We start from the raw sequence: 20455 nt of genomic DNA, 5'->3' as shown, positions 1-20455 counted from the left end.
CTGTGCTCTTGAGGGCAAGAACACTAAGAGGGGGATACTGTTAGGCGCATGCCACCAGCCTCTATGTCACCTCAACCAACCGCGAATCCAATCACACTACCCACCGGACTCTGACTGCTTCCCATTACCTACTAATTTCATTTCATCAGTATCATTTCACATCTGTATTTCACATTGTAATATCTAGACCCTGAACTCGGTAATGAATACCGACACCGGAACCCAATGGAACCTGACTCGGAATTAGCTACTATTAGTATATAAAGCCATGTACATCATCATAGCTACTCAGTTCGATTATCAACTTGGATAAGCCATCTACACTTTGTACTCACTCCTCCCTATCTCATCCGTCAGATTCCGCTCCGAAGGATACTCCTGTTCACTTCTCTGACAGAACTCCATTCTGTCCATCCAGATCCTTAGACTCCAACTCAAGGGTGACATTGCCAATAGCTTCGTCAATGCCCATGCACTCTGCCGGACTCTGCATGTGCACTCAAGCCCACTCGATTGGCACGTTCCTAACAGCATCGCTTTATAATAATTTTTTTTATATTTGTCATAGTCCATACAAACAAATTATGTTCTTTATTGTTTTAATATATGTATAATATCATATCAGCTTACTATAATTTTTAATCTGACAATGCATATTCCTAACTAGAACTATATGCATTATGTGATATGCATTTCTAGCCTATTTTCCTGCTCTTCAACTGCATTCCAGCCCAATCCATATGCAAAGTCAGAATTATACATTTCAACATCATGCATTGTGAGATAGTCAACTGTACTTATTATATCTTTTGTGGTCATTGTGCTCTTTGTCCTTGAGTATTATTACTGTCTACAAAAGTCTTGTTGTGTATCACTAAGCAATGCTGTTGCATTGAAAGACAATGACCAACTGAGCTTGTTATGATGACTAAGCCAATCTCACAGTCTTAAGTGCTGATCTAGATGCTCTGACTAAGTATAAATAAGGGTTAATACAAAAGGAAAATAGAAAAATTGTAACACATGAATAGCACAAAAAGCTCCACAGCACTATGACTAAGATAGGCTTTGACAGAGTATGCTGTGAACACAGCATATGGGTGTACAAGAGAGATGATGCTCAGATTATCATCTCTGTATTTGTTGATGATGTAATAATTGCCACAAAGTCCATAGTCTGCACAACATGTTGTCAATGACCTCAAGAAGCACTTCAAACTTTATGATTTAGATCCAACTTCATTCCTCCTCAGTGTCAAAATACACAGAGACCATTTAAACTGAACACTCACACTCTCTCAACCACAGTACATCCAAAAAATCCTAGAACATACTGGAATGTCTGACTGTAACAGTGTCAGTACTCCTCTTGATCCACACACTAAGCTATCCAGCTCGATGTCCCCTGCTACTCTAGAGAAATGGAAAACCATGCAGCACATCCCATATCTCCAGATCCTTGGCTCTGTAGCATATTTGGCCATTGCCACTCATTCTGACATAGCTTTTGCAGTCAGCATCCTATCACAGTTTAGCAAAAACTCTAGATTGAGGCATTGGGAGGCCCTGAAACACCTCCTCAGATACATAAGAGGGACAATCGACCTAAAATTGACATATTCATCTGATGCTACAAACCCAAGGCTGTTCAAAACATATACAGATGCAGATCATAGTGGAAATCCAGACAATGGGTGCTCAACCTCAGGATATGTTGTTAAGATGGGCACACATGCAGTCAGCTGGATGAGCCAGCTACAATCTATAGTAACCTTATTGACCACAGAGGCTGAATATATGTGGTTGTCATCTCTGCTGGACAGGAAATTCTGTGGCTGTGAAATCTGTTCACAGAATTTGGTTTCTATCATCTGTCACCATCCCCACTGCTGATTGACAACCAGTCTGCTCTCTCTGTCACTCACAATCCTGACCATCATGGTCATGTCAAACATCTCGACCTCTGCTTCTACTGGTTATGAGATGAGGTTGAGCAAGAGCACATATATATTGGACATCTTCACACAGAAGACATGCCTGCTGACATCTTCACAAAAGCCTTGAGGAAGGAGAAGATGACTCACATGATCAGGCTGTTGGGTCTTGAACTCTGAGAAGTATTGTGTCAAGGAGGAGTGTTGTGGGATGACACAAGTACCTGATGTCAACCTTATATAAGCATAGACAGTTTTATTCTGAGTCAATGGTCAACTGCCTTTAAGCAATTGACCATCATACTCAGCCTGGCCATTATTCACTGCGCAAAAATAACCTGCCTGCAACAGTCTCCAGATGTTGACACTTAGCCACCCAGATGTTGCACCTTTGACAACAAACAGCACCAGCAGTCACTCTGGAACTTGTATGCATCAGATTGTGACTGTGCACTCCGAGCAGCTTCAAGCAGTTCAATATCCAGCCCTACAAGGAGAACAAAAGCAAATACATCTACAAGTGGCTTTTCTCAACTCCACTCTGTGCATATTTTAATCATTCACATACTTGCTGTGTACAGCTTAGATCCATCCTACAGTTATCCTTCGAGACTCTTTCAAATTTCCTGAAATACAGTCTAGAGTTAAAGCGAGAGTATGGCCGTAGGTCTCATCAAGCTGGAGATGTGTATCTCTTACATCAGCTATGGTACGGCTCTGAGTTCCCTTTATGATATCTCGGGGCTCAGCCTCATTGTGTAGCCAAACATTAGAATGTCGAATACATGCAATCACAAATGAGATGTGCTCAAGAAAGACGACTGCTGAAACACTCTGTCTATCTGTATTTCTGCCCGTTGTAACTCCATTCTTCCCAGCCCCGAGTCGTGACCCATCGTAGCTCCCTGAAATGAGACAGAAATTGCTCTTCCTAGTCCAACCATTTCCTCCCATTTCCGCTCGAAAGCTGACTGAGGTAGCTTATCGAGGGCGTTTACAAGGCAGGAAATTACCTGCCCTTGTCTACGTGACTCCCGAAATATCGAAGAGGGACAGGCCTCTTTCGGTCATACTTTCAACTCTGAATGACTCGCAGAAGCTTGCCCGATTTGTCATCGACGAAGCTCACTGTCTTCCGGGATGGGGCAAGGATTTTCGGAAATGTAAGTATCGGCTACTTACGCCTGGTGAGGTCGCTCTCTGACAGAAATAGTACGATGCTTTGGGTGCCCTCAAGGAGAGGTTCCCCAGAGTTCTGATCATGGGCCTTACTGCTTCAGCAACACGATCCGCAATACTCGATATTGTACAACGATATTTACTTGCAGATCAAGACAAGCAGACAATGATCATGGAAATCAAGCAGGATCAGAAGTCGCCTCAACTCAAAACAAGTAAACAGGCGGCCGCTAAACGTCCTGAGTCATTACGACAAGAACATCAGGCCAACGAGCTTGAATCTGAGGATGACCTCTGTGCCGATGACCCTCTCGAAGAGGATACCAGTCTCGTGGAGGACCCTGCCGAAATAGTAATAGAGCTCTCTGACCAGAAAGCGAAAACCGATACGCAAGTGTAAGACGAATCGTTGTACTCCGAATTACGCACTGAACGTCGACGGGTGCGCGATTGATCTTGTCAGTTATCGTGTCGTCGCATTTACTCTTATTTTATCACAGGCCATGCAGGATGCTGGTTTACGCGTGGAGAACGACATTCTGAACGATAAAACCATCCAGATGCTCAGCCCTGTTTGCCCTAGTGGTAAGTGGCATTATTTGTGATCACGGCGTATTGACGATCTGCTAGATTATCAAGCCTTCTGGAGTGCTTGCAAAGGGTTCCACCACTCAAGATACGCAAGACAAATATTTATATGTGAGAACGAAATGGGAATCGTTTGGCAAGCGATTCTTGAACATATGTATACGTTGGCGTCAATTCGCCAGAGAAACCTTGACCCAGAAATGCCTATACTTATCATCAGTTCATTTATCCAGTTCATCGGTTTTACTCTTACGATATCACAGGACTCTCGTTGTTCAGTGCATTCCGTAGGCTGTGATTCGAATCATTCGATTACTTTCCGATGTAGCATATTCACTGTCTCATCGAGATGACAGGCCTAAGGGAAGTTGAAGCGAAGAAGAGGAATAAAAAAAGAAAAGCAAAAAGCGTCAGAGTAATGGGGGTTCAACGTTTGCGCTTCCCGCTTTTTCTGCTAGCTTTGCAATGATCGCAATACCATTTCTTTGACTGAGAAGGCACCTCCGTCAGACCGGTGCAACTGAGGTGGAACTGGCAACAATTGAGCGTCATCGGGGTACTTGATAGGATGCGATAGCGACGTACCCATTCAATTTTGCAAGGCGGATTGTCGCACGCTATCATCTATGTTTGACCATGTCAGAACTTCGGAAACCCAACCAAAGGTGGCCAGTCGTACCTCTCCAAAGGAAATACGTTCGCAGTAACAATATTTAGGCTCATCAGGATCTGTAGATTCTGGCGTATACGTTATAGGAGCTGCAGGAAGTGTGATTTTCAAGCTGGTTGACTGTTCCTCAGCAGGTGCTGTGCTTTGCTTTTTCTTTCCGCGTCGTGCGGTGGTGGGTTCTGGTGGGGCTATAATTTCTGGCTCGGCATTTGGTGGAAGAGGGAGTTCATCCTCAGAGTCGTCGCTCATGACATTCTGTGGTCGACTAGACCATTTCTCGGGCATAGTCACTTTCTCCAGATATGCTTGTGCTCCGTTCTGTATAGAAGCCCTTTGTTCGGCGATGGCATGATCAACGAGGCGGATATGCCGTTTGACCTGTAGAGGACACGTCAATGGAGACGTGTAACATAAGTTGAAAAGCCACGCACGGCACTGTGGGTGGTTTCAGCTAGATTAACCTTTTCCTCCCCAGCTTTAATCAATTCCTCTATCAGCCACGCAATTTGGCCTAGCATTTCCCGAGAGGTTGTGGGCTCTTTGACACGTTCTTGTGGTAGAAACGGTGTAGCTGGCGTCTGAGGCGGAACCAGTTCGTTGCGAAGATGCATACTAGGTATAGGCACTTCTGCCACAGAGGTTTGAGAAGCGCCTTCAGAGGTAGGGTGAGCATCAGGAAAAGGATTACTGTTGGACTCTGTGGCGACGGTGGGGTGAAATTGACGTGCGGCCACTGCGCGACGATGGGCGATATAGAGTCGGATGGTGTCCTGAAGTTTCTTCTGATAGTCTAGAGCAATAATTTAACACGCATACTGAAGAGTGTACGAATACAAACCATGAGACTGTTGATCAAGTTCCTTGGTCAGAGATATTTGCCGCTGTGCTGTCAGCGCGAGCTGGTCCACGACTACGAGTGATTTATGGTCGAGTCGACAGAGAATATTTCACAGCACGTACCTTCAAAATGTTCCTCCCTCACAGATTTCCACACTTCCTGCTCCTTCTCCAAGCGCACTTGTCGAGCCTCGTCAGTTTCGTCATCTGGCACCTTTTCCTCATCATCAGATTGGATTTCTGGATCCTCCAGGTCCTTAGTGTGTGCCACTTCGATGTTTACTGGGTTCGCAAACGCTTCTGAGCGCCGCCGTTTCCGAGAACGAGCACTAGACATAGTGGATTTGAAGATAGAAGGATTCAGAGCACGTGGCTGTGGTCGATCCGGTCCGGTTCGGATCAACTTTCTCTACTTAGGAAACTGTAATGTGAAAGTCTAAAGAGCTCGGATCGCGGCTTCTCGAGCACATCCTAGGATGAAAATTGTACGAAAATGATTTGGTGAGGTAAATAACAGTGTCACTACGTGGAACTTCAACAATGAGGTCTCGGCGTGTGGGAGAAGGCTTCTACTATACGACGGACTCAAACACATCCTCCCTCCGTGTGGTTTTATACCGGTCTTGGGCATTACTGCATGTCTATTCTGGTTTCTGTCTAGTATTTTTTTCCCCTTCATTGATGACCGTTCCAGAATGGCAAGACTAAAATGAGTCCCGGATTTTCTATCAGACCGCTCCGTCGCCAGCTCGAAAATCGCCAATTGCACTAGAGTACGTATCTGTATCTTCGACTGATAAAGACACCGTCATGGCCGAGCTCTGAAACGAGCCACGACGCGCTTCCCTGTATTGTCGGAGCAAGTCATCACCTCAACCTCTTTCAGGGCACGCACCTACGGGTTTACCAGTATGCTGGTCTTGATATATGACAAATACAACACTCAAAAGCCACGGGAAGCAGGGCCGCGTATTTTACTAGGCTCTAAAATTAAAAATAGTTCTGGAAGAAGGCATCGTACCATGATATTGAGTGAATGTAACCATTTAATACATTTGTCTGGCAACGCTCAATTTATCCAGGCTGGACACTATTAGAATGCCGTTTGTTGGCATCCAGGAACTGACAACATGCAACCGCGCACTCGAGAACGTTTCTATTCTTCAGGAAGGTACCCGAGAGATCTGTGAGGTGGTGAACAGCTGGGGAGGGATGCTTCGCAGCGGCCAGCTCGATACTAATACCCAAAGTAAGGTGACGCCATGGTTGTGGAGCTGGACCTAATGTGAGATGTCGGTTAGAGTTAAGGAGGCAAGACAGAACGAGCAATGTCGTTTCGTGTTCTATTGAGTGGTAAGCTAGAGCAAGATCCGATTAGCCTGCCTTGGCAGCGTCCGTCAGGCCAGTGCCTCAATCGCATCCCAAGCTGGCCAATTGTTGGCCTCGTAGCTGGATGTTCCCGGGCGGCATATGTTGGTCGCAAGTATTAACGGATTGCTTCTGTGACAAACATGATACTCTGCGGCGACACCACCTCGCCCATTGCATCAGGATGGCCTGTACCGTCAGTCAAGGCCAATATGAGGCGGTAATGCACAGACGGCCAGCTGAGCGTCGTCACCACTAGTCACCACCATGGGAGGCAAGAGCCAGGAAATTGGCTGACCAGATAGGCACGAGGTTCAATTTGAAACCAGCTGGCTCAGTGGCTACACCAAATCTTCCGCTGTTTTCCGGGCTTCCCTCTTCCCCCATCGTCTTCTTCATATCCTTCACCGATTCACCAGCAGATGCATACTGCGGTCTTTGCTTTCGACGAATTAGCCGGACCGCAAAACCCCAGTCAGCAAGGGTAGCGCCCTCTCCTTTCGCACCACGCCATTGCACGCTGCAGCCAAGACAAGCCGGTGTCACTCCGTCAAGAGGAAACCATGGCTGGTATGCTTCATTTGGCTCCATAAAAGATCAAAAGTAAATTAAGTTTCCTTTGGCAGCCACGACAACATGGGCAGCGACTGCGACGGTCTCTCAGTATCTATTTGGAAATACCAAGAAGCCTGGCGCACCTGGAGCAATGCTGCCGCAATCTTGACTGTGTAGCAGCAGCAATCTGTCAGTCTCAACACACCTCGACAGCATCCTGCTCACTTCCAGAATTCTGCAGGTGTCAGGATGTCCAAGCTTCCCAGTAGAACATGCGAAGACACCAGTGAAAGAAACCTCGAACATCTACCTATGTAGGCTGAACCCTAGTCTCCCAGGCCAGTCTTCCATTCCACTACGGACATGGCCATCAAGGTCAACAATCCGGCCTACCAGCTCGACGGCTACTTTCAGAGTTCACCGCCCATCCAAGCATGGTACCTGTAGCATCATAACCAACATCAGCAGTCGTCCATATAATACTTTTGGCACTAGATCTGTGAGGGGGTCCAAGTGATGTCCATCCGGCAAACATGTGCCATTTACCACCCTGTTTTCTCGAATTGCATTGCAGTTCGGGCGCAGCGTCACAGAAGCCAGCAAGGACACGAAACGAACGCAAAGACATCCTCCACCAGCACAAGTTTCATCCGATAGCCCTATGGGTGACATGCCGAGGGAGGGAAATATCCATCCTTTCGCCTTCACAGCGCGTTCCAGGTCCCGACCAGCGTGAGGAGCCAGTTCACGAAGAGACTCCTCCTTGTTACCCTATTCTTTTCGTCACCTTACCTTACAGCGGGCTCCTGCCAATAGTGATCGTGCTGCTTTCGCTTTCATTCTGGCATCCATTCATTACAGATAGCATCCCTAGCAGCCTTAGACCCCAGGAAAGAGCTGATAAGGCGAAGCAGAACCTGTTAAACTCCTGGAATACGTGAATCTGATCTCTGTAACCTCGAAGCCCAGCGTTTCGAGGATTTATGGTGTTATCGCAGAGCATCTGTCCCTGAGGTGGCCCAGGAAACGCCATTACGCTCAAGATGATGTGCAGACGAGGGATCATGCCCTTTGTGGTGAGGGTTTCCCTGCAATTTCGTGCAGGATTCCTGAACTCTAGCATTTCACGCTATCAGCGAGAAACTGTTATCCATGGATCAACACGTACAATTGTTCCCGATATTCTATCGAGCCCCCTGGTTCAACTGACACTGCACAACCCTCAAAACATCGAAGACCAGTGTCATCCTGCCTTGTTCTCAGCCTCCACAATAATTGTGCATTGCTTCGTCCCTTGGAGCTAGGATCTACCAATCGTTCTGTGGAAGTTCCAGCCAGCCTGACGATGACAGGCAGTCGTACGTGACAGCGGTTCGCTCCGTTCATACCCCCATTCCCTCGCACGCTGAATGAAATCTGTACAAACCCTCGAATAATCCTAACATATTAGCGACCGTGCTCCGCCGTGCTGTACTGGACGCCTCCCCAGTTTGGCAATGGGTTGTGGACCTTGAAATCGGAGCTCCATTGTCATATTTCCCGATTACCCAGTCTCTTACCATTTCTTTTTCCAGACCTAGCGTGTACACGGTGGCGGTTCTTTTCCTGCGCGACGCGATCGTCACGATCGTATTTTTTTCGCGATCAACGCAAATACACGTCGAGGGGTGTACGTGTGAACGCATTTCGTGAAGAGTACGTGACCGACACGGAAATTTTCACGCTCCATGAAGCGTATCAGGATCACGATGGGGCTATTCAATGAAAGAGAACACGACTACTGATTATTCATTTTGGAAGCATGTATACAGGTGTAGCTAGAATGTACAAGGAGGGAAGCATCAAATATTAAGCAAAGATAGCGAGCAAGGAGTGTATGTAGAGATAAATACAAAACACGTTCAAGAACAGCAAAAAAAGAACCGCATCCACAGAACTACTTGTCGACTCCGTTGTGATCACCGGCGATACCCATTTCAACCGGCTGCTTCCCATACACTGGCGACGGATATGTATAAGGCGCCGCGGGCATCTGAACCTGAGAATCCGGCCTGGCTACGACGTATGATGGATATGGTTGGGCATACGGAGCAAGGAAGGTGGTTGGATAAAACTGGGGGGGAGATTGAGGGGGATAAGCCTGTGCATCGCCCTCCTGGGTATGCTGCAAAGACGGAGGAGGTGGTGGGACAGAGGTGATGAAAAACTGAGGGTAGAAAGAAGCCGCCTCTCCAGGCTTTCCGAGAGGCGGCGGCGGATATTGACCATAGTAACCCGGAGGATAACCTACAGGCCCCATGTAGGGAGCAGTAGGGGGAGAACCGGAGGGTTGGGCCGGAACTCCATTGATAGGCAAGCCTTGAGGGTCGTCGACCTGGTCAGAGGCATTGCCTGCGCGATCTCCAGGTCAATTGTCATCACTTGCGACGAGGAAAGCGGCTGCAAGAGAGCGGTACATACCTTTTCCATCGCGCTTCTTGTAGGGGCCTCGCTTAATCCCCTTCCTTCGCTCCTTGCGTTGCGAGTCGACACACTCCTCAGAGACGCCATACTTGACACAGCGAAGACAGGGCCTGGCGTCGTCGCACTTTTTGCAGGCCTTCTGACAATTGGTGCATGCGTTCTTGACCTGACGACGCTTCAAGCGGAGAGGCTGAGTAGGAACCAGGCCTTGTGGATACGGATACATGTGCAGAGACATGGGTGGATAGGCCAGAGGATGTATCGTTATAGGCGGAGAAAGGGAATCTGTTGTCGAGGGAGAATCAAGGATATCGTCCGGGTCGGGGTCATTTGAGGACATGGAATTGAAACCAACTGCGCCTTGACGCGCTGAAGGGAAGCAAGGGCAGAGCAAGGCGATATAATGGAAGTATAATGGAAGTAATGAGTAAAGGGTGGTAATGGTTGTTCGCCGGCCCAACCGTTGGGTAAGCCACATGACAGGGACGTACCTGCCCATAACAAGCAGTATACCATGAATCCCTTCGTGTTGTACGTCCCTCACCGGCATATTGCCTCTCCCTGTTCCATCCTCAACCTGCCCTAATACCGTCAGTACACGAGGTCCAGACACAAAAAAAATATCACATACTCATACCGCATACAAGCACTTCCAACCCACCCACCGCTGCTTTCCACTTTACTGACGTGACAGCTCTGGTATTCGCTTCACGTCCTCCAACATACTCTTTCCATAATTTCTAAAACATCCACTAAGATGTTATACAAAAGAAAGAAATACCAAAATCAATATATTTTTACCTCAACCCCCAGTCTCTGAGGGTATAGACAAGCAAGGACAAACCCAGGACATGCGGTGAACGACGACGAGCGCACGGACTCCCACAGCAACCTCCGACCGTCACCGTCGTTCTCAGCGTCGAGCAGCCGGGGCTGCTCTCTCGTGGCCAGCGGTCAGCATTGCCTCGTCGTCCTTCCTTTTTCTTCTTCTCTCTATTTCTTTCTCTTTTGTCCTTCCTACATGTCGACATCACCATCCCCGGTGGCTCCAAATACCAGCTTCAAGAGAAGGGAGCGCCCTCCGACACTAGAGATAAACACTGGATCCAGTCCACTATCCAGTGACCTTGACAATCGTGATGAACGCGACGATGGGTTTCTTGCCGATTCATCTCGCACGGTCCAGGTTCGTATCTTTCTTTCTCCTTTTTTTTATCATCTTTCATTGGGTTCTACCCTGACATCTATTCTAGCCCAGTGTGCTTGTATCCCCTGCGCAGGAGTTGCCACCGATGGATTCGGATTACCCCGCGTCTCGTTCCACTTCCACGACTTCCTCTCTGGACCCTTATTATTTTGGTCTTCAATCTGGCTCGGATTCGCCTTATCCTCCTCCTTTACCAACTGCACCGTCTCTGAGGGCCACCCCCGAGAGTAGACCTATCACAGAGCCCGTCACCCCTGCAAGGGATCCTGCGAACATTGATAGGCGAGGTTTGGTTGGCGTAGGAGAGCTCGCTACTCCTCGATGGACGCGCAGCAACAGTGGCAGCGAGGAAAAGATTTCCATTCCAGAAGCACTCTTGGAAAATGAGCCCTACCAGGTCGTTGATGCAGCGGATGCTACAGAAGATGATGTACCGGACAGCCCATGGACCATTGAGGCCGTAGATGGCGAGTCTTCCGAAAAAGAAGATGTGCGTTATCACTGTCTTTCCCTTTCCCTGCGTTTCCTCATATCCAAACAGGTTGTCAATATGGCGCCAGTTTCTCATCCTCTCCGGGCACGACCCTCAATAACTGAGGAGAGTGGAGGAGAAGAGATCTTGTACCCTCGGAAAGCAGCCGGACCCGCTCCGAAGCTTCCAAAGCCTACGTTTGGCGCCAGTTTCGCTGAAGAGCTGTCACCCCAAGTGCCCGAGTTATCCCTCTCTGAGTCTAGTTCCCCTCCCAGCGCATTTTCTCATCCAGTCCGTAGAGCAAAGAAGCGTAGTTCAGATGAGTTTGAATTGGATCAGACAGGCTCTCTTGTGTCGAAGCATGTTGGGTCAAAGGCCAAGGAGGAGAAACCGTCTACTCGTCGCCATCGCAGTCTCAACTCGGGGAGCATTTCGACTTCGACACGAGAATCAAAGATCAGAAAAAGAGAAAGCATTAGTCTCTCCACCAGCAGCAACGTCAAGACTGCTCCTCCTGCGAAAGAGAAACATACACGACAAGCTTCTGCTAGTTCATCATCCTCAAGCTATACTGATGTGCATCCTCGCCGCGTCCATACTACTGATTTCTCTCATCTGCCACCTTCGCCGTCTTCTTCGTCGATCCAGCAATTTCTTCGACATGCGAGCAGTAATGGCCTACATACGCCACCTCTGAATCCAACTCGAGAGCCACACCTATCGCATAATTCCGCTAACGTCGCTCACTCGTTACTTCGGGGAACGCAGGAAGGATGGTCGGGTATGGACGATGAGGCTACGGCCGAGGCGTTACGGAAGCTGGATGGTCTATCTGGGCGTAGTGCTCGGACAAGGGCAAGTGTTGGTAGCCTTGGTCGTCCCCTTAGTCTCAGTCGGCCTGGAAGCCGGCCTGGGACTCCGGCCAAGATTGGCAACCAAAGGGAAGGTGTTGGGGAAGGCAAACCTAACCGTACAGCGAGCACTGCGAGAGAAAGAGACCTCGCTCAGCGTCAACTTTTGGGCCTTGGCTTACATGCTCCGGAAGATTCCCTTCTTGACGTCGAACCCATTGGAAGTGCCATCAGCAGTGACGAGCAGCAACCTCCTTATCCCCACCTCGTAGAGAAGACGCCTAAAAAGAACGGTACTGGGAGTGCCCGATCCAGTTTCACACCCAAGCGTGGTTCTGCTTCGTCGACCACGTACGGGAGCACTCCAACAACCAGCTCACGAGATTCCGCTCAGATGTCTGCAGCCACTAGTGCAACATCTGTTTCAGCCGCTTCTTTGCGCAAGGCGCGTAGAAACAGTGCAGGCAGTGACATTTCCAGCGTACATTCGAGTGACGCCACTTCGCTCAAGGATCGTGTAGCGTCACTAGCCGTAAATGGTGATACTCAAGATGATGCCGATGTTCCTCCGGTGCCACCTTTGCCGAAAGACTTATTGTCTGCTTACAGGTCACCACCTTCAACAGCTGCGGGAGCAACCTTGCCGTCTCCAGCTATTGCGGAAGACGAAGACAAACGGATCAGCCATGAGCACTCCGGCAGCGATCGCCTTGAGATACCTAGCGTGAATCCTTCATTAGAAGTGTCCTCGGCCCGACGGCAGAGCCAGCACAATTCATCAGGATATACGAGCAGTAGCATGAACTCGGCTCCTGAATCGACCCCAGTTGTTCACAAGACACCATCCAAGAAATGGAGTTTCTCTAATGCACTGAACCTCATGTCGGGATCGCCTTCTTCCTCGAGCCATAGATCTAGCGCTTTCCCGCTTAGTCCTCGAGCTGTCACCTTCGGTCAACAGATACGCAGATCCACTTCTAAAGATCAGGCGTTATCGCACTCTGTACCTCCCAGCGTCCCTTGGTCCCCTACGCAACCGGATGCGATGGCTTCCGTCTCATCGCTCGCCTCCTTGTCGTCTATAGGATCTGTTCGTACACCAGCACCAGCCCCCCCGTCCAAAACTCCCGAACGGGGCGCTGTCGCAAGCCGGTCGGGCACAGATTCTAGCGCAAGCACGAGCCATACATTTGCATTGGCCGCACCGCAGGCGCCATTAAGCCCTTCGTCTTCTGTTCGCCGCGGTCAATCTAAGCGACTCACGCCTTCTTCTATCCCCTTCTTCCGTAGGTCATCGTCTCAGTCAATGCAGTTGCCCCCATCGAGTATCGTGACATCGTCTTCTCCGACGCTCCCAGGCAATTCCGCTATAATGTTGACTAGCAAACGGAGTACTTCTCCTGGTTTCGATTACAACCCTCCGTCAACCTCTGCCCATAAGAAGTCGTCCATGTTGAGTTTAGGTCTTCCTTCATTACTGAAAGGGTCAAGTTCAAGGAAGAGTCTTCACAGTGATTCGAGAGAGTCCGTAAAAGATTCTCCTCGGAAAGATTCAGAGAAGGCGCGCTTAGAGAAGAAGAAGGAAGACAAGGAAAGGAGTGAGAGCAGGATCTCAGTGCTCATGGGTAGGAAGCGGGGCAAGGTACGTGAAATTTTTCAATCGTTAGATTCCGTGATGACCTTGTGGCTGCTACTAGACAGTTTCCTCTACGGATCCCCGGAAACCAAAGTCGCCCGTAAATTTGCCTCCGATGCAAATGTCAGCGCTAGAGCCAGCAACAGCACAGCGCGTTGCACGATTGAAGGCTTCTAACTCGTCGTCAACGTCGACCCCAGCTCGTGGAACATCATCCCGAGCGACTGCCCAAACTATGAGCTCTATGCAGAAACAGTCTGATGCGTCGCTTCGCAGCCGAAATCAGTTACCTACTATTGCAGGGTCGCCTTCCGTGGGGAACGTGTCGAAGGATCTGAAAGAGCCTGCTCCATCTCCATTGACGAACTCGATATTGGGACATCCCAAGGAGACACCGACGAAGATCCCTCGCATATCCAGCCGAACGTCAGCAGCTCCGTCTCCACCTTTGAAAGGCTCGTTGACGTTATCTAACCGACGGACAAGCATGACGGTCAATGCGATTCCCACCTCAGTTAACCCCTCCCCAACGGAGCTGAACGAATTTGGCGTAATGGATAGCACATCGGGAGCTAGGACAGGAACCGGTTCAACGACAAAAGGTATAAGATCATCCCCTTCTACGCTGACAACGTCTCGCGTGCCTCGTCAAGCATCTGGAAATGCGTCATCGACTTCAGGTGTCCTCCCGCGCAAGAGTAATCGTGACTCAATATCATTTACTGGACTTCGGAAATCGTCTACCTCATCTGTGGCATCCCTCTCAACTTCTGCAGCTGCAACAGATGCGCCACCAGTGTCTCACCACCATCACCGGTTCTCTGCGCTCTCGCCCTCTAAAGGCCTCAAACTTCTCAGTCCGAAGATATCGTTGCCCACTGCCCGATCCTCGAATAGCACGAGCACGCACAACATACACCAGGCCATAGCATCTGCATCGTCAAGTCGGCAGTCGTTATCTACACCCTCTCCCGCGCCCAGTTCTGTTGATGAGGAAGAGCTTCTCGGGGACGAGGAAATGATGCATTACATCAAGCGCCAGCAAGCGAAGAAGATCGCGAATGGTGCGACGCAAGAAGAATTGGACGAACTGCTTCGTTTTCCGGAACCTCTACCTCCAGGAAAACCTTCTTCCCCTTTATGTGCGTATCTTTATGCGTTCAGTTACTCGCGTTTTGACTAGAGCATATTTGACTTTAGCCATTATTAAAGGGTCTCAAAGCCAATATCTCTCTGATTATGAGCGCAAAGAGATCCTGGATTTCCCTTCCGTGTACTGTATCGGCGCACGAAGTAAAAAGAAAATGGCATCTCCTGACAATTCTTCTAATAATTATGGTTATGATGACGAGCGGGGCGACTATCAAGTCATCAATCATGATCATTTGGCATATCGGTATGAAGTTATCGACACATTGGGAAAAGGCTCTTTTGGACAGGTGCTTCATTGCCGCGATCATTGTTCTGGCGAGTCGGTAGCAATCAAGATCATTCGCAACAAGAAACGATTTCACCACCAGGCACTGGTCGAGATCAAGATTTTGGACAACCTTCGTAAATGGGTTTGTCTTCTTTGTGATTGTTAATGTCAGAGAAACTCATCCTTGTGAAACAGGACGAGGACGAGAAACATCATGTCATTAAAATGACTGAGCACTTCTATTTCCGCAACCATCTGTGTATTGCGATGGAACTTCTGAGTATAAATCTTTACGAGCTGATCAAGGCAAATGGTTTTGTGGGTTTCACTACAGCATTGATTCGACGTTTTACGAGTCAAATGCTAATGTCTTTGTCACTCATGCGACATCATCGCATTGTCCATTGTGACTTGAAGCCGGAGGTGCGCTTTTGTTGTGTACCTTATTAGCGGTCGACTGATGAATGCTAGAATGTCCTACTGCGCCATCCTGCCAAGAGTGGTATCAAAGTAATTGACTTTGGAAGCAGCTGTTTTGAAACTGAGAAAAGTAAGCATCCTTTTTTGTGCCCGTAGCAAACTATCTAAATCGCTTCTCAGTCTATACGTACATTCAAAGCCGGTTCTATCGGTCACCAGAGGTGATTCTTGGCATGAACTATCACATGGCTATCGATATGTGGAGTCTGGGGTGCATTCTCGCGGAACTTTATACGGGGTTCCCTATTTTTCCTGGCGAGAATGAACAAGAACAATTATCTTGTATCATGGAAGTACTCGGCACCCCGGATAAAGATTTTGTCAACAAGAGCTCTCGTAAAAAGCTTTTCTTTGGTTAGTTGATCGCCCTTTCGATACCTGTGCTCATTAACCTGATGACCAGTAGACCCAAGTGGTGCGCCTCGGCTGGTTACTAATTCCAAAGGACGCCGCCGTAGACCGGGATCAAAAACTCTGGCTCAAGTGCTACGGTGCAATGATGACGATTTCGTCGACTTTATCTCTAAATGCCTTGTTTGGGACCCCGAGCGCCGTATTAAACCAGCTTCAGCTCTACGACATCCTTTCGTTACCGGAGGTCGACGGACTAAAGTGCTAACATCGACTTCGAAGAGCACACTGTCTACACCCAGTCTCAGCAGCCGTCGAAAGGACACAACAGAAACACCCAAGAAGTCTCTCATTAGCGCGCCGACACCTCTCACTGCACGATCGTCACGAGCTACTGGCAGCAATGCCGCACCGCCCACCCCGAGTAACTCTTCCCATGCCTCGACGCTCGGCACTTCAAGGTCGTATCGAGCCTCTCAGCCACAGAGTCTTTCAACTTATCATTCGAGCCGTACCCTCAATGGATATGCTGTAAGTTGATCGGATCATTTCTTCATTTCCTTGCTAACCCGTTATTCTAAGACCGCTACTGCTAAATAACTGCTTATTGTTTTCTTTCTGTTCACGATGTGGAGATTATTACTACGCTTTCTTAGATAAAATCATACTAACCACTAAGCTGGCTTTACCTTCATACCCTTGTGTTGCCGTATTCTCATCTACTCCGTTTGTTATCATGTTCTGCATAATCGTCGCACTGTTCTTGCAATCTATAATCTGGGCATCATTTTCTTCACGACACTTTATTGCATGATTCACAGATTAAGTGTGAACAACCGACTTGTTCGAAACTTTCAAGGGCGGCCTAGGTTGTGGTTCTTGGCTTCCAACCACTTGTCGCCCAACTCATCGACTACCTGTCTCAAGGTGGATACCAATATTTCACGATCATACCCATTTCCTTCCAAATAGTACTTGATCTGTTGGAATAAAGGATGTCATTACTCATGAGAAATGCCGTTTGAGGAGCATACCTTGGGTTCGGTTCCACTCGTCCTATGTATATGTTAGCGTCTGTCTATAAAGATCCAAGAATATCGATGCATATACCGAATGGTCAACGCGATCTTGACACCTTTCTCTTTGTCCTCTGCCCTGAACTGTACCATGTGTCCAGAAGAGATCGGAAGCGACGGCTTAAACTTCGGAGGATTTGCGCTATCGTATCCAGTGGTCAAATCGACTACCCTTGTTACAGACATGCCTGCTATTTCCGTAGGATAGTTGAACGACTCGGAAATGCTTTCCTGTTTATTAGCATGAAGTGAATCGGCTATTCTCAATCAATAATACAAAAACGTACGGTAAAATTACGCAGGCGTGCAAATATAGAGTCGATTGTGGGGCTATCGCTGCAAATAAAATAGCTATTACTAGTCTGGAATAAATTCAGGTTTACCGTGGCTTTCGAGATGTATACTATTCGTACCACAAAATGCCCGTATCTGCAAAAGATTAGATCCCGGAAATAAGTAGAGAGCGGGTAGAAAACTTTACTTCTTGTACAGATTATTCAGATACTGGTTGACCGTTTTTTGGCGAGCGACAAGGGACTCTACCAGCTGAGCAAACACCAGTGTTGCTGCAACTCCATCCTTGTCCCTGATGTCGGGGCCAAACATGTATCCGATAGCCTCCTCATAACCGAAAGGCACTTCATAGCCTTGCCGTTCCAGATTCAACGCCACATTGCCGATGTATTTGAAACCTCATATATCTGTAAGACTGAAAAGTTCGCTACTTTTCTCATAGTCACAACTCACCAGTGAGGCATTCCACAAATTTAAACCCTTCGACATTGGCCATGGCTTCGACCATCTTAGAGCTTACAGTTGACGCGACCATCGCTAGCTTGTCAAGGGGTTTTCCGCTACGGCGGTACCTTTCCAGTATGCAAGCAGCGAAAAGCACCCCCAGTTGATCTCCCGTAAAGGCAATCCATTCTCCCGTTGGTCTGAATACCGTGTGTAGTCAGCATATTCAGGTATGCGCAAGTTAAGATTCTTACTGTCGCTCAGCTGCAGCAAAGCGGTCAGAATCCTGACGAATGTCCAGTAAACGTTTTCAACCTTAGGGAGATGACGACGGTAAGCTTACGGGATCTTGAGCTAAAACATAGTTGATATTGTTCTTGGCGGCCGTTTTCATCGCCAGATCCTAAAAGGCATCAGAAGCGAAGTACAACGGACAGTAGGAAAAATCACCAATGCTCCTAAACGATTACGAGATATGAGTATCATCACCGTACAAGATGCGCATGCTCACCTTTCTCTTCAGGATTCGGGAATGTCACGGTAGGAAAATCGGGATCCGGAACTTGTTGCTCTGGCACATGGGTCGGCGGAACAAGGCCAAATAATTTAAATGCGCTCGACACAAATGGTTCACTGACCCCATGCATCGAAGTGTTCACAAAACGCACGCAAAATGCGGTGCCCGCAGAGCCTGCAGAACTGGGAATGAGAGCTCTTTATCAATCGCCTCACGTTGTAAAGATACAGAAGATACTGACAGTGACATTCTCTGAGGAGCCAGACTTTCAAAATAAGCATCTTTCATCTGGGCCGTTCTGTCAAGGCAGAGGTTAGAAGAAGTGATGTTCGCAACATCCCACGTCTTAGGTTCGAGGTTGGCCTTGATGGATTCGGATATTCCGGCATCGTGAGGAGCGATAATCTACCCTTCATTTGAATTATCGTAGGAAATGACGCGTTAGAACGAACCTGTACTGCATTCTCCCAGTATACCTATAATGAGGATCATCAAAAGTGGTTTCGTCCAAGAATGGCTAATCAGGGACCTTGTATCCATTATCTTGCTGTTCAGTTCAGATATTGAGCCATTCTTGAGGTAGACAGAATGATGTCACTGAACCTTTGGATTATGGCTGGCTAGAAATTTTATGAGTCAATGTACTAGATCAACGAAAAGTGCGTACCAGTGATCATGACACCACAAGCAGCGTTCAACTTCTTAACACTGAAGGGCACCCTGTGGCGAAACCGCTATAAGCACTCCTAGTGGAATAAATAAGTAGCCTTACATCGGGGTGTGAACCAAGCCTCGGTGAAGGTAAACTTTAACATTGCTGGTTAGGAAAGTAGCTGCCGTCAACTGGGCCCAATGTTCTGAATTGTGACGGTGGTCATGCCCTATAACAACACCCCGAGAAACGGCGTCTTTGACATGAGAAAGGACGTATTGGCACAGTCCCTTAGACAGATTTGTAGTACGAGGAGCATGAATGGGTCATGAACGAAACGCACTTGCGAGGCTTGAATGATAATAAGGTCTAAAATATATCTTGATTTTGTGAATTGAGAGCCGCGTAGGAGGGACCATCTTACCATTCATACGGGACCACCCGGCCTCCATTCTTCCTCGTAGACCTTTGTAAGTAATAAATGGTAAGCTGGCATGTCTAACGATTCTTGAGGATTCTAATACGTGCCTGCTGTTCCAAACTCTATTCGTTTCCTGGAGCGATGGTCAGCGCGGATTAATGAGCGCGTGCCCGTTACCTACCTCATCCTTTTCTCCAATTCTTCCTCGTTGCCCGCCTCCCATAACTCCTGGATCTCGCTTCTAGTAGCTTCGTTCTGGGTAGAAATCCAGCCATCTTTCTTCAGTACACAAAGTAAACGAGATACCCTGTCTATTCGCAGCCATTCCTTAACAAGATGATCCATCTCTGATAAATGCTAGGATGTCGTGGTTCGTACACAAGATGTGTTATGTAACGTAAAGGTCTCGACGTAACTGCAATTACTACTCCCGGTCACATGAACGACATGCTTGCGATTACTACTATTACGAGCTTATATTATGCGGAAAATCAAAATGCACAAAATCCGACTCTTAAGGTCTTCATCACCATATCATACATATCCTCCGGAACCCCCAGTGACAGCTCCGTACCTGTTTCATCAGGAATAACGCCAGTTGAAGCTGGCACAGGTCATCCCATCAATGTTCCATCTTGAAACAGAAAATAGCTTACGACAAATTAGAGTTCGCCGATAGTATCTTCGAATCGGGACCAAAGAGAAGAACTTCTTGTCTTCGTTTGCAGCGCGCAGCATATGATGCCCAGCAACGGACAGGTAGCCCTCAATAAAGTTGGATGTCCTAGCTTCGAGGAGGGATCGCTGTACCTTTTGGGCGACGGAAAGAAACCCATCCGCTGGTATCAAAAGGCATATTGGTACCTATAGTACGGTCGAAAGCTATGGCTGTATTAAGGTGTAGGAGCACATACCACATATATACAGTTGATGTGAAGAAGATAAGGGGAGAGATAAGATAAAGAAGATGGAGATAAAAGTTGCGACGTCACAATGTGTCACATCACGCAACATTCCTTCGCTCTGAATTTCGGTGAGCA

General features: G+C 48.0%; 6 protein-coding genes across 6 annotated transcripts; 3 read left to right on the top strand and 3 right to left on the bottom strand.

Moving 5' to 3' along the window:
• Positions 1-2844: 2844 nt before the first annotated feature.
• Positions 2845-3992, top strand: BT62DRAFT_989955 (uncharacterized protein; the record flags this gene model as incomplete). The annotated part of the gene is made up of 5 exons (XM_043190190.1): positions 2845-3097; positions 3263-3507; positions 3614-3698; positions 3744-3858; positions 3965-3992. 5 exons carry the CDS (start codon positions 2845-2847, stop codon positions 3990-3992), a joined length of 726 nt encoding a protein of 241 aa, XP_043046451.1.
• Positions 3993-4127: 135 nt separating this feature from the next.
• BT62DRAFT_998967 (uncharacterized protein) lies at positions 4128-5545 on the bottom strand (the record flags this gene model as incomplete). Its single annotated transcript, XM_043190765.1, has 6 exons — positions 4128-4232; positions 4287-4325; positions 4381-4749; positions 4803-5161; positions 5210-5281; positions 5332-5545. The coding sequence occupies 6 exons, from the start codon at positions 5543-5545 to the stop codon at positions 4128-4130; spliced, it is 1158 nt and encodes a 385-aa protein (XP_043046450.1).
• A 761-nt stretch (positions 5546-6306) lies between these two features.
• BT62DRAFT_998966 (uncharacterized protein) lies at positions 6307-8072 on the top strand (the record flags this gene model as incomplete). Its single annotated transcript, XM_043190764.1, has 8 exons — positions 6307-6457; positions 6510-6561; positions 6610-6772; positions 6836-7146; positions 7203-7302; positions 7345-7417; positions 7475-7568; positions 7706-8072. 8 exons carry the CDS (start codon positions 6307-6309, stop codon positions 8070-8072), a joined length of 1311 nt encoding a protein of 436 aa, XP_043046449.1.
• An 818-nt stretch (positions 8073-8890) lies between these two features.
• On the bottom strand, positions 8891-10353 carry BT62DRAFT_959083 (uncharacterized protein). The gene is made up of 3 exons (XM_043188490.1): positions 10226-10353; positions 9592-10176; positions 8891-9522 (listed from the first exon to the last, which is right to left on the bottom strand). The coding sequence occupies exons 1-3, from the start codon at positions 10227-10229 to the stop codon at positions 9068-9070; spliced, it is 1044 nt and encodes a 347-aa protein (XP_043046448.1). The 5' UTR covers positions 10230-10353; the 3' UTR covers positions 8891-9067.
• An 85-nt stretch (positions 10354-10438) lies between these two features.
• Positions 10439-16824, top strand: BT62DRAFT_959080 (uncharacterized protein). The gene is made up of 10 exons (XM_043188489.1): positions 10439-10780; positions 10848-11291; positions 11343-13766; positions 13822-14902; positions 14961-15322; positions 15376-15603; positions 15652-15730; positions 15781-16014; positions 16067-16542; positions 16594-16824. Exons 1-10 carry the CDS (start codon positions 10616-10618, stop codon positions 16609-16611), a joined length of 5511 nt encoding a protein of 1836 aa, XP_043046447.1. The 5' UTR covers positions 10439-10615; the 3' UTR covers positions 16612-16824.
• On the bottom strand, positions 16636-19760 carry BT62DRAFT_959078 (uncharacterized protein; the record flags this gene model as incomplete). The annotated part of the gene is made up of 21 exons (XM_043188488.1): positions 16636-16991; positions 17046-17067; positions 17122-17318; positions 17375-17449; positions 17501-17516; positions 17569-17779; positions 17835-18025; positions 18080-18111; positions 18169-18228; positions 18276-18283; positions 18337-18524; positions 18584-18747; positions 18795-18818; positions 18872-18889; positions 18946-18962; positions 19010-19062; positions 19115-19284; positions 19338-19363; positions 19419-19483; positions 19597-19670; positions 19722-19760. 21 exons carry the CDS (start codon positions 19758-19760, stop codon positions 16866-16868), a joined length of 1776 nt encoding a protein of 591 aa, XP_043046446.1. The 3' UTR covers positions 16636-16865.
• Positions 19761-20455: the final 695 nt, after the last annotated feature.

This window comes from Guyanagaster necrorhizus (assembly GCF_019112545.1).
Source record: "Guyanagaster necrorhizus MCA 3950 unplaced genomic scaffold BT62scaffold_1, whole genome shotgun sequence".
NCBI lineage: Eukaryota > Fungi > Basidiomycota > Agaricomycetes > Agaricales > Physalacriaceae > Guyanagaster > Guyanagaster necrorhizus.
Note: the sequence above shows the minus strand (reverse complement) of the source record. Positions and strands in the feature narration are given on the sequence as shown.

Excerpts from the sequence above, each read along its gene's own strand:
- BT62DRAFT_959080 (XM_043188489.1), top strand. The coding sequence starts at position 10,616 with ATGTCGACATCACCATCCCCGGTGGCTCCAAATACCAGCTTCAAGAGA. Across the intron at positions 14,903-14,960 it reads AAAACCTTCTTCCCCTTTAT|CCATTATTAAAGGGTCTCAA; the intron begins GTGCGTATCTTT and ends ATTTGACTTTAG. Across the intron at positions 16,015-16,066 it reads TCGTAAAAAGCTTTTCTTTG|ACCCAAGTGGTGCGCCTCGG; the intron begins GTTAGTTGATCG and ends GATGACCAGTAG.
- BT62DRAFT_959083 (XM_043188490.1), bottom strand. Across the intron at positions 9,523-9,591 it reads CAAGAAGCGCGATGGAAAAG|GCAATGCCTCTGACCAGGTC; the intron begins GTATGTACCGCT and ends GAGATCGCGCAG.